This window comes from Cebus imitator, unplaced genomic scaffold (genome assembly GCF_001604975.1).
Source record: "Cebus imitator isolate Cc_AM_T3 unplaced genomic scaffold, Cebus_imitator-1.0 Scaffold343, whole genome shotgun sequence".
Taxonomy (NCBI): domain Eukaryota; kingdom Metazoa; phylum Chordata; class Mammalia; order Primates; family Cebidae; genus Cebus; species Cebus imitator.
In genome coordinates, this window is record NW_016107658.1 from 176982 (window position 1) to 189228 (window position 12247).

Consider the following 12247-nt stretch of genomic DNA (forward strand, 5'->3'; position numbering starts at 1 on the left):
CCATTCAGGACTCATTTTCAATTGCCACCTGCTCTGTGAAGCTTTAGCTGACTAGCACATTCCACAGAAACTTTTGCCTCCTCTGGGCTCTCAGAGGGAACATCAGTATAAGCTCCAGATAGTCTGTTATCTTTTGGTTTGTATGTTTCTTATCTCTCCAACTAGGTAATGAAGAACAGGGATGGTTTCTTTCTTTCTTCTTTTTTTTCCTTTCCATCATTAACATACAACTTTATTTATGATATACAAATTAAATCAATGAAAATGACAGAAGGGAGCTTACTTATGATGAATTGGTTCACTGTCACTTATGCAGAAGAAATAGCAAAATATTTCAATCTAGGCAGTGAGATAAAAAGCAAAACATGTTTTCAGAACAAGTAGAGATATTCATTCATCCATCTTAAACCTAAAGACAAACTCGGTTAAATATCAGCATTGATGATACAATATGATATTCATTATTCAAAACTGGCAGCTTAAAGGATTCCTTTACCATATAAACAAGGTGGAGAAAAGGAATAGTTTACAATGTGTGTTGCTTCTAAACTACAAAATAAAGGAGTTATTCCTGGCTCTTTGGGAACATATGTTCAGCCAGTTTGGCCATGAATTTTCCAACTTTTACTTTCACCAAAAAATCATGATGGCTTTCTATTCCCAGAACCTTATCAGCACACACTTGAAATTCTTTTAAAAAGAAAAAAAGTGAACCTTCACCAAATTGATTCTGAGTAGGTTCATTTTCTTCCCATTTGAAATTATCATTTATGTTCTCAAATATGACCAGAAGTTTAAGAATAACTTCTTTGTCCTCCTTCTTATTAAAGAGAGAGCCCAGTGAAGATGGTACTTGGGCCCTGAGCAGTTCCCTAGTCATAGCTGGAGTTTCAACCAAATTCAAAAGGAGTTTCAGAACCTGAAGTTTGGTTTCTTCATTTCCCGCTGAAAATAAACGAAAAAAGTCAGAAATGGAATTAGCAAGCATGTGCTGATACTCGTTAGTAACAGTCATATTTGTAAGCAATCTTAGTCCAGCCAGCTGCACAGATGAGTTCAAGCGAGAAGTGATTGTGTCGTCACACACTTGATTCATGTATACCTTAAGCCTGCGCTGATTTTCAGCATTCACACTCAAGTTATTAAGGACAATCAAAGCCTTTTCTTTAACTATGGGATCTCGAGTATTGAGAAGCTTTGCAACAATTGGGAGACCACCCAGGTCACAAATAATATCTCTGTTAAATGTAAAAGCAGCATTGTTACCCAGAGCAATTAAAGCTGCTTCAAGAATACAAGGCTTTTCAGACATCTCAACCAAGCAAAGAACCTTTTGTAGCTCTTGAGGGGACAAAACGGTATCATCTGAATTAGGGGAAGCCCATTTCTGTACAGCCCGACACGCCCGGGTAGCCCTGGCCCTTGCCCTGGCCCTAGCTCTGGTTCCAGCTTCAGTCCCAATCCGGGCCCAAGGTGGGTACCATACTATACTCTTGCTCTCATTGCTGTCATCATCATCATCAGACCAGTCATTATACCTGGCCCCAGAACAGTCCCCAGCATCATCCACATCCCCAGACCCACCCTCAGCCATTTTTTCCTTGTTCTGTTTTCTTCCCCTAGTCAGTCTATAAATGCAATAGCAGGCGCCAGCCCCAATCACCAGGCCTGCAGTCACCCAGCCTACTTTCCTGGCGTAGCCCATGCAATCGTCCCTGACAATAGCAGGGACCAAGGACTAGAGTAGTCACTCAGGCTAGGGGAGGAAGGCTGTGGGACTGGGTGCAAGCCTGTGGAGGGTAATCGTCTTCAGCCACTTCAAGGCCACAACAGCCGATTCTGGAGGTTGACCTAGGAGTGGGAGAAGAAAATCAGATTTGAGTTTCTCTTCTGCTTGTGTTGCCTGCCCTATGCAGGGAGTTGCGCAGAAGGACAAGATAATAATAATTGAATGCTGGGTAAGAAATGTAAATTTTTGACAAAATCTCTATGTCTGTCATTTCAGCCTTTCCCTCCCCATCCCAGTTCATTCCGCCCAAAGCCTAAATAATGCCAACGGAATCCACAGACTGAGACTTCTGCTGGGGTATCAGTCATCACAACCTCAGATATCCCCAGGGACCTGACTAGAACGCTTGCACTAACCTCTTCAAGACAAGCAGTTCGCCCCTTCTTCTTTCCCCTGGTGGTGTGCCACGCCCAACAACCTTTCCAATCTGCAGAGAGACCAGAGCCAGTGAGAACGGAGGACTTCATGAATTGACTGTTCAATTGTTGCTTTCCTGATTCACCATCCCGGTTATCAGGTTTGTTTTTAACCTCTTTATGCCATCCCAAACATGCACAGGTCTGCCCCCTCCCTAGCCTGAAATGGGAGGGAGGTAAGGAAAATAAAGCAGGATTGGATAAGCCTCTCCAAAGTGCGGCCGATTTCTAACCCCTCCCCCATTCCAGGCAGCCCCCACGCCCACACCGACCTCTATTGATCAGAGGAAACTTCCTCCCTCGCTTCAAGCGAAGCCACCTGCTACAGCAGACCTGCAGGATGACAGATCGAAAACAAGGGGAGAAAGTGCTGTTGAGAGAGGAGGATTACGAACAAACTATCCAATAGGTTTCCCTGCTGTCATTTCCCCTACTTCCCCCCCACCACACACACACAAAGCACGCCATTTCGCCACAGTTCGGGGAGTGCGAGAAACACATTCGGACTCAGACCTGTACCTAGATTATTACCTTCTCTGGCTTCTCCCCGCCCCCGCCGCCACCCCTGCCCCTGCTAGGGTCCCCAGATGGTCTTACCCTCAAAACGACCTTCACCGATTGGGATTAATTTCTTTCCTCTTCTCTTGCCTGGCGTTGTGCCGCAACCTACAGAAAGACTGGCCACCCGGGAGAGGCTTGGACCCACTAGATACAGAGCCATGGTCACTAAGACACAGCCACAGGCAGAAAGACGGGAAACTGCCGCTACTGAGTGTTTGGTGGACGGAGTAGTCCCCAGAACACAAAACTCTTTTCTAATTCGGAGGCCTGGTTGTCAGAGGTTTCCCACCCCTATTACCTCTCCTTGGGGTTCTGCTGACATATCACGTTGCATTTCAGCACCCCCGCCCCCATATCCAGCCATTCCCCTCCCGCACTTTCCTGGCGGAGTAGGGGCCAACACCTAGGCCACAGCTCCCTTTCCGGATTGCGGGCCTAGGCTCCCAGCAGTCTCCCATCTCCCAATCTCTGAGCCCCTCCCCAAACACCCCCCAGCTCACCGTTTCGCAGCATCGAAATGGGCTGCAGGCGGGAAATATGTCTTGGAAAGCGGGCGGCGAGTGGGAGAGACGACGGAGGCGCCTCAGTACCCGCGACGGTCTCGGCCCTACGCCCTCAAGCACCCCGACTTTATGGAATCTCCCAGGCACTGACCTGCAGGGATCCGAGACAACTTCCTACTCCTCTTCCTTTTTCCCTCCGCTGCAGGCCCGCCCGCCCTCAGGGCAATGGGGAGCTGGTACTCAGACGGGAACAACGACCAGAACAAGAAGGACTTCTGCACACGTCAGCTCTTGGTCACGTGAGAGCTACGTCATCCACCAACTCTGGTCCCCAATTTCCCCTCCCACCAGCAGTGCGGCAGAAGAGGGCCCGCCCCCCTTTCTTCCCTCCCCCACACCAGGCCTCTTTCTTATTCGATAATCTCATCACCTTGTAGTTGTGTTTCCCTTCCTCCGGTTACCAGAAAGGGACAGCATCTTCCCCTGGGGCTACGGGCCACTTGTACTCTTTTGAAAAATTACCTCTTCCTTCCCTAGGCTCCTGGGACAGCAGCCTCTCCCTTCACCTCCCCCCCCTAAGCTATTAAAAGTCTACCATTTCCTCTGAAATCTAGTCCCAGATCTGAACGGAACAAGTGATTAGAAAAGAAAATCTGGAATGAGAGTGTGGCTTTTACTTTCTTAATATTCTGCTATTTTTGTTCCCTCCCTCCCCCACCGCCAGCCTTCATTCTTTTTATGAGAAAAAATACTATAAAGCTATTTCCATTTTAGAAGAAATGAGTGGAGATTGGAGAATGATGTTGAGTGATGGCCTTCAAAATTCCCACATTTTCTTACTTGGTGAAGAGTGTTACACACTTCACTCAAAGCAATCTTAATGTCTTCTGGGGTCTAGCACACAGCACAGCCCTGAATGAGCTAAGCAGTGTGTCTGACAGTATGTAAATCTTCTGACTAGGCCAGTCTTCTGAATAGGAGAGCTACAGACTTTCACCTGCATCCATTAGCAAGGATGAGGCATTGAAGCCACAAAAGCCAGTAAAGCAGAGAAAACAAAACTAAGGAACAAACATAAGTGCACAGTAGGTATCTGTAAGATAAAAGCATGCACACTGACAAAGTGGGTGTGCATACAGAGAACATTACAAAATATACTTGGACAAACTAGAGAATACCGTCTATAAACAAAGTAAGTAGTAAAGGAACACACACAAAGACAAAATTGGCTGAAATTGGAACCTAGCAATTAGGATGAAACTATTTCACTCACTGGTTTGACAAACTGAATAATTCACACATCATCAATGATTTAACTTTTTTAAAGTAGGAAAAGGAATAAAATAATTACATCCCCTCATTGTTTAAGTTAACTAGATTTGGTCTCAGTTGCTTGCAACCAAAAACCTTAACTAAAGCACAATATAAAAACACTGGTAATAATACGAAAAGTAATATAGCTTTTCAGAACATGGGGTCTTCAGTTAGATATTACCTAATAGTTTGAAGAAAAGGTTGTTATTTGAGTATAACTTTTAAAATACATAGACAATATGGGAGTAAATCAAGAGACTGAGGAGGTTGAGAACATGCAATCCCCCAGGAAAATTCATATCTATGTAATTTCTGAAAGGCAGTACAAGAATGTGATTGAAATTTGTTTAGTAAACAGAAACCAAATCAACTATATGATCCTGCATTTAGGGAAAGATCATGTGTAGCAAAGGGGCTTATTCGAGCATAGAAATATATGAAAAGGACAGAGGAAAGTGTTGGTATTTTCCACACAAGCACTGTCTGGAGGAGAAAGAGTGTTAGCTAAGGAGAATGGGACATTTCACTTTCCCTGGCAGAGTCATGCCCATGATATGTAATAGTACTTCATGCTTCCTCAGCTGAAACCCACTTCTTAAGATGAAGGAATACCCTTGCTCTGATTGCAGGCTTACCAAACAACTTTCTAAGTTGTGGTTTCCCAAGTAGTAGCTTGTGTACAGGGAAAGAATGGGCAGGTAAGACTGACAGAAACCTCCAGTACCCCCTGACAATTGTATTTCTCAGGGCAAATTAATTCAGTTGTCACTCCTGTTGAGACAGCTTCCCTTGTAGTTTACTTATGAAGAAAGAATGCAGAGATCCATAGGTTTGAGCATTCAGATCTAGATTTATATATAAGTCTCTATGAATGGGAGTCTTTCCTCCAGAGGCAACTCTTCTCAGCATACAAACAAAATCAGGATTTGATCACGCAGTGCTGAGGCAGAGAACCTGAAGTGTAGATGCAACCTTGCGGAAATCCTGTGGGAGAATCCCAGTGGCCTTGGCTCAAAGAACAGCCTTGTGCATCACCATTTCATAACTATATCTTTCTAATGTTTAGTCAATGGTAGAAATTACAACTAAGATACTCTGTGGCAGATTATGCCCCCACCATCAGTTATAGACAAACAAAGAGTTAATTTCCAAAGAGGTTAAAGGACTCCTGCAAATCAACAACAACAGCTGAAACAGTTTACATTTCTCCCTGGGAAAAGAAAGGAAGTGCGTTTTACATTTTATATACCCTATTGTTTTTTCCTCAGCAAAAGGGTGTGGTATTGTGCCCAAAACAGACTAACCAAAAGCTGTCTTACTAAAATTTCAATCTTCATCAGAGAGAAAAAGATATCTTTCAATTCCTCCTACCTAACCCCTCAGAGACGAACCTAGTCTTCAACATTCCCTCCTTGTCCAAGTTAACCAGGCTTGTTCTCTGTTGTTTGCAACCAAACAACCTTAAGTTAGACATAATATCAAAATTACACAATACAAAAAGTAATGTAACTTTTCAAAATAACAAGCTTCTATAATTTATTTTTTTCACCCTCCACAATTCAAGTAGTGTCACCATTTGCTGATTCTTTCTCTTTTCCTGGTACTTTGTAAGTTACATATCACATGTGAACTGATCTAAGCCAAAAGGTTCATTTTGCCAGTGGTTTCATCATTTTTTTTGCAGGCTCAGGTGCTTTTAACAGTCCTGTCTGAGGACTTCCTTAAGCATTTTCCTTCCTCACTTTTGAACAGTATGTGAGCCTTGTAACATGTCCTTAAGTAAATGTTTGTTGGTAGATGTATAATGCAGAGCAAAGCAGTTTTTAAATGCCAGTCTCCAGGTAGGAATTGGTAGAATTGCTCATCAGAAGAACAAAGAGGTAAGGGAATTGAAAGGGTGTTATAACCATGGGGTTTTAGGTAGTTTTAGACAGGGAGTTGATTCAAACCAGGAAAGGTCTGGCATATGGCGAGAATGGTAGTGAGAAGTTATATATTGGACTAATTGGAGGATATACCAAAAGGGCGTAGATATTTTATGCTAGTGAGGAGAGGTAGGAGTAAAGTTTTTGTCCTTGAAGTCTGGCTGAGTGTTGTGAAAGTGAGTCCTTATTGTAAAGCTACGTCTGTGACACCAAGTCATCTGTCTTTATTAAGTTTTACATACTCCTTAGTTTTTTCTAATGTATATATTCAAAACAAACAAAAACCACTTACACAATTACCTACCTAGCAGCCAAATGCTGAATGATGGACAGTTGAATCTGAGAGCTCTGTTAGTAAGGCTTCATAAGTATAATTCACTTGTCTAGGGGTACTTAATAAAGAGTCATGAAAAATAAACAGTATAAGGAAATGATGGTGAAACAAATGAGGTAAAAACCGAGAGAGATAGGGTATGATATTGGTGAGTTTGGACTATAAAAGAGGAAGACCTGAAAGCTGTGACATATTGACTTCTGAATATTCACCAGCAAGGCACTAGGACTCCCTAGCTAGCCTCCTGAAAGGGCCTCCTCCACAGCAGGGGCCCCTCAATGGGGAGCCCCTCCCTCTGGGGTGTCATATTTAAATGTTGTAAGAAAGATGCTGCCTGGAGTGTCTATATTTAGAGTATGTCTCCTCAGTGGGGACAGGTGGATGCGTGGGGACTAATTTCTGCATACTTGATCCCTCAGTTTTGGGAATATTCTGAGTGGCTTGTACGGGTGGCTCAGTGAAGTTGTAACAAAAGGCAGGAAATGAAAAGGCCTCTTTTTTCTGGCAACTGCTTGAGATCCTGTGCATTGCCCTTCAACTTGTGAGGGGGAAAAAAACGACACAGATATCAAGGGTGTTGCAGTGATTCCCAGTCACCCACAGACCCTCACCAGCATCCCCACTGGAAAATGCTGAACACTCGCCACTGCTAGAGTAGCATACAATATATGAATGGCAGACACCAGAGAGATCGCAACAGTGTCACGATGAAATGAAAATTACCTCTTTCAAGTCTCATTTTCATCAACGGGGAAACAGGGAATTCTCCAATTTCTGGGTGATTTATGGGTTGTACCATAAAACTCCAAAATAGATTTTAAATAAAACCCTGTGAATGAAAGGCAGGCTAATCTGTGAAGTCACTAATCTGTAAAGTTCATCTGAAGATGTAAGATTCATCTGAAGATATAAGATTCATCTGAAGTTGGGATCTGCATAAAATCTGTCCTTTGAGGTCAGAGTGAAAGCCACCCAGCAATCATCTATGAAGATCTTAGACATCTGACACCTAATGCTATGAGCTGAGCCAGGAGAAAGAGACAATAATTCACGTACCTAAAAGGTCAAAATTAGAACACTGACCTTCTCAGTACAGATTTATCCAACAATTTATAAATCACATTTAAAGCACAACTGGTTGGTTGTAAGGGTATGTTTTTACATTTTAATATGTTGTTTCAACTTGATATTTTCAATTTAAACTAACTTCACCAAATCAATGAGGCCTCCCTATTAACTGGGAAATCTTGCTTATGTTATATACATTTAAAAAAAAATTTTTTTTTGAATTGTTTCTTCTCCAAGAGGGAAAAGCTTTATTGGTTTTTGTTTTTTTGTTTTTTGTTTTTCTGATTACAAAATAGTGTAGTTCAAGTCAATAAAAAAGAAAGGACAAAATAGAACCTAAATGTTGTCAAAATACTCATTTAAATCTCACCACTACCTGGACTTCCGTTTCTGCCCCTCCCCCAATGTTGGTGCAGAGACTGAACATGGAAAAGGGTAGAAATTTAAGAAAGGGTCTGCAGGAGTTTCAGAGCCCAGGAAAAAATGAGAAGATTTCCCAAGAAGTGTAAGTGAAGAGTAGACCCAGGAAAAGATGCTGCCCCTTCCTGGAATAACAGAAACACAAATTCAAACACCAGAAAGACAGGGCCACTTCTGGTTTCTGGTATTGTTACGGAGGAAAAAAGTGACAGGGCCCCACTGTGGGGGTTGAGGGGGAGATACAGGGCAGGCTGGCGCCTGCCGCACTGCTTGTGGGAGTGGAAATTGGGGGCCAGAGCGCACTAGTGACGTGGCCGTCACGTGACCAAGAGCCGCCTAGAGCTCAAGTCCTGCTAGTCGTCTCCGTCTGGGTACCAGCCCCCTATTACTCTGCAGGCGTGTGAAGAAAGAAGGAAACTAGCTCGGACTGTGCAGGTAGGTGCGAGGGTGGACGCTGCTTGAAAGGAGGTAGGGGTGGAAGAGGGCCAAGAACGCCGCAGATCCGAGTTCAGGCCGATCACGGCTGGGTCCCTTTCTCGCCTACTTTCTAAATACTGCCTCCCACCCCCACCCCACCCCACCCCGTGCTCATTTTAGTAGAGAGAAGTGGCGGGCTACGGGTGGGTTGGGGTGAGGGGAGTGAATGGCGTTTCCAGAGACTCCGAGGAAAGAAATCCACAATCAGGGTTCCACAATCGGGGTTCCAGTGTCCTGGGTGCCGGTCCGTCTACCAAGCACTCCGTCCCCTCGGTCCCTTGTCTGTTTGCAGGTTTGTAGGTCTGCTGGCCTGTAAGGCTCGGCGCAAGTCTCAGCGACAGAAGGAGAAAACTGCCTTGGTTGGAACCTTGCAGGTCAGTGTGAAGGTAGGATTAGCCCAGAACCAAGGGTGGGGGTGGCGGAGCACGGGGACTGGGATATGAGAGGGCCGGGTCCGAGTCGCCCTCTCCTGGCCCCTTCTTTCTCCACACCCCCTCCCATTTCGGTACAGGGAAAGGGGTGTGGCGGCCTTTGCTGGGGAAATGGCGGACAACAAGGGGGGCGGGGGAGGCCCGCGTCGGGAAAGTCAGAAGAGTATGAGAAATCTTTTAAACTCAAGTGCCTAAAATTCACAAAAGCAGAAATTGGGAACTGTGTCCTCACTCCATCCACTACACTTTCTCATCTCCATTGCCGTCTACCTGTCTTTGCATTTGTCCTTCTGCCAGACTCTTATCTGACTATCACCGTGGAAGGACCACTGACAACAGAAGATAAGGGAAAACGAAGGAATTTATCCGACTTTGGTAGAGGTTAGTGAGAGAAACTGCACTTAACCTTTGGGGATGGAGGTCCGGTGAAGGACACTAACTGAGAGTTACTCACCCTGTTACCCTCCTAGCTGACCAATCTCCTGCTCTTCCTATGGGTCCAGGAAGAGAAATGTGGGATCCTGAGGGTCGATAGAGGAAGATAGAAAAGAACAAAGAAACTGTTTCCTGTTAATCTGCCTTTCTCACCAACTCGAAATCCGGCCTCTCTGTGACGCACAAAGCCAAACATAGCTCCGAGCCTTAATACTCTATTTTACCCATAGATTCATCACAAGAGAGCTACAGGAGCCTGGAATAAGCTGAAGACTGCTACCCTCCACCATTACTCATCCTGGACCTAACAGACCTCTTCAATCAGGTGGAGCAAGGCCCTCTCCTGTCCTGCCCCAAGGCTGGAACGGACTTGAGCATGGGCCGGGCTCGGGAAGTGGGTTGGATGGCGGCAGGACTGATGATTGGGGCTGGTGCCTGCTACTGTGTTTACAAATTGACCATAGGAAGAGATGACAGTGACAAGCTGGAGGAGGAGGAGGAAGAGGAGTGGGATGATGACCAGGAGCTGGATGAGGAGGAGCCTGATGTTTGGTTTGATTTTGAAACTATGGCTCGGCCCTGGAGTGAGGATGGAGATTGGACTGAACCTGGGGCACCAGGTGGCACTGAGGACAGGCCCTCAGGGGGAGGCAAGGCCAACCGAGCACACCCAATAAAACAGCGGCCCTTCCCCTATGAACATAAAAATACTTGGAGTGCTCAAAACTGTAAAAATGGCAGTTGTGTTCTTGACCTCTCCAAGTGTCTTTTCATTCAGGGAAAACTGTTGTTTGCCGAGACCAAAGAGGAGGCATTTCCATTTAGCCAGAATATCAACAGCCATTTGGCCAGCCTCTCAATGCTCAGACACACGATCCCCACTCCAGACCCGGCAGCTAGAGAGGCTTTGTGTGCCCCAGATAACTTAAATGCGAGTATTGAAAGTCAGGGCCAGATTAAGATGTACATCAATGGAGTGTGTCGGGAGGCTGTGTCACGTTGCTGCAACTCATTTCTGCAGCAGGCCGGATTAAATTTGTTAATAAGCATGACAGTTATTAATAACATGCTTGCCAAGTCCGTTTCAGACTTGAAGTTTCCTTTGATATCAGAGGAAAGTGGATGTGCTAAGGTTCAGGTTTTGAAACCGCTGACGGGTTTGTCTGAAAAGCCAGTCTTGGCGGGGGAGTTAGTCGGTGCCCAGATGCTCTTCTCATTCATGTCCCTCTTTATCAGAAATGGAAACAGAGAGATTCTCCTGGAAACCCCTGCCCCATAAAGGGCCCTCTCGAACACACTGGGACCGATTCCACTCAAAACGCGCTTGGTTTGCAGATAGATGTCAAAGAATCTGCAGAGGGTGTCACTGAAGATCCAGCCTTAGCCAATCACCGCCTCATTGGGTGAAAGTTCCAGCGCTCAATCCAGGACCACGCTCTTATTGGCCAGGCAGGGGCTCCCACCGAGCTTTGAGTAACTTCTTGGTTGTGCAGGCTGCAGGCAATGTTGGCATTGTAAATTCCTCCCTGGCAGCCTCCTTCACGAGGTGAGGGGATCACTTCGGCTGCCTGCTGTGGACAAAGAACATCAAATTACAGCATCACGAGTGCTATTGTTGCCTGTGGTGGTCTCCCTGCCCAAGCGGGACCGCTTTGCAGAGACCAGACGCGTATCGCAGCTTGAGCTGAAAATGCATTTGTTGCAGCTTAGGTTGAATTATTTTTCGTTTACCCTTTCTTCTACACGCGCCTGATGGTTGGTGAACCTAATCATCAAAAAAGTGTACTGCTCTTCTGTCTATTGTACTGACTTAACCTCTTCCACCCAAGCCGGCATCTGTGTGTATCATCAATAAAGTTGTGTGCTTTGATTGGCAGAAAAGAGCCATGGTCCTTGTCCTTGAGTTTACAGTCTGCACGGAGAGAAGGACAAAAAAGGCACGGGTAAACGCCAGCTGACTGGGATGTCTGCTCCCTGGCAAATGCAGGCTTCTCAGTGCTCACAGGAGGCAGGGATAGAGAGGGCTGCACGCAGCGCTCAGAACAAATTTCAAGAAGAGGCTGGGGGCGGAGGTGGGGGGAGGTGAGGGGCACGATGGGGGAAGTTGGTGGAATTAAGGTGGATTGTTGAGAGGACTGAAAGAGAGGACACCCTTGGAGCAGGTAGCACCGTGCCCGGCACAGAGAAATCCCTTCTTAATGTGTTTTCCTTGACTGCTGGCCTGGAAAGAAAGATCAGAGGCCCTGGCCTTTTCCTTTGTCTGCGCATCCCGACGTCGGGGTGGGGACCGGGGTGGGGTGGGTATGGACGCTCTCCCAGACAGCGGGTCGCGTTTATTGCGCAATGATCGCGATGAACGCTGCGGCTTGCCCAGCACCTACCCCGTGTAGTTCTACGCCTCCTGCGAAGCCACGGGGAAACCTGCTTCCAGCCGTACTTCTCTCTTCCTTGGGATCCCCAGCGTTACTTCCTGGCAGAGTGAGACGATTGGCCGCTGCTCCCTTTGGAGGAAGCTCCTTTCTGCCGTATCCCCACTACCTTTGGCAGGACCCAGGAAGGGGACAGAGGAGCCCT

General features: G+C 45.9%; 2 protein-coding genes across 6 annotated transcripts; one reads left to right on the plus strand and one right to left on the minus strand.

Moving 5' to 3' along the window:
- Positions 1-209: 209 nt before the first annotated feature.
- Positions 210-3590, minus strand: ARMCX3 (armadillo repeat containing X-linked 3). 4 transcript variants are annotated; one of them, XM_017505833.2, is made up of 5 exons: positions 3421-3590; positions 2803-2882; positions 2478-2538; positions 2146-2216; positions 210-1851 (listed from the first exon to the last, which is right to left on the minus strand). In XM_017505833.2, exon 5 carries the CDS (start codon positions 1703-1705, stop codon positions 566-568), a length of 1140 nt encoding a protein of 379 aa, XP_017361322.1. In that variant the 5' UTR covers positions 1706-1851; positions 2146-2216; positions 2478-2538; positions 2803-2882; positions 3421-3590; the 3' UTR covers positions 210-565. The 4 variants fall into 4 exon arrangements, with proteins under 4 accessions (XP_017361322.1, XP_017361323.1, XP_017361324.1 ...); XM_017505834.2 differs by having other exon boundaries at positions 2803-2910; XM_017505835.2 differs by having other exon boundaries at positions 3267-3590.
- A 5034-nt stretch (positions 3591-8624) lies between these two features.
- ARMCX6 (armadillo repeat containing X-linked 6) lies at positions 8625-11554 on the plus strand. 2 transcript variants are annotated; one of them, XM_017505838.2, is made up of 4 exons: positions 8625-8765; positions 9100-9181; positions 9536-9619; positions 9904-11554. In XM_017505838.2, exon 4 carries the CDS (start codon positions 10050-10052, stop codon positions 10950-10952), a length of 903 nt encoding a protein of 300 aa, XP_017361327.1. In that variant the 5' UTR covers positions 8625-8765; positions 9100-9181; positions 9536-9619; positions 9904-10049; the 3' UTR covers positions 10953-11554. The 2 variants fall into 2 exon arrangements, with proteins under 2 accessions (XP_017361327.1, XP_017361326.1); XM_017505837.2 differs by having other exon boundaries at positions 8626-8765; positions 9100-9193.
- Positions 11555-12247: the final 693 nt, after the last annotated feature.

Excerpts from the sequence above, each read along its gene's own strand:
- ARMCX6 (XM_017505838.2), top strand. The coding sequence starts at position 10,050 with ATGGGCCGGGCTCGGGAAGTGGGTTGGATGGCGGCAGGACTGATGATT.
- ARMCX3 (XM_017505833.2), bottom strand. The coding sequence starts at position 1,705 with ATGGGCTACGCCAGGAAAGTAGGCTGGGTGACTGCAGGCCTGGTGATT.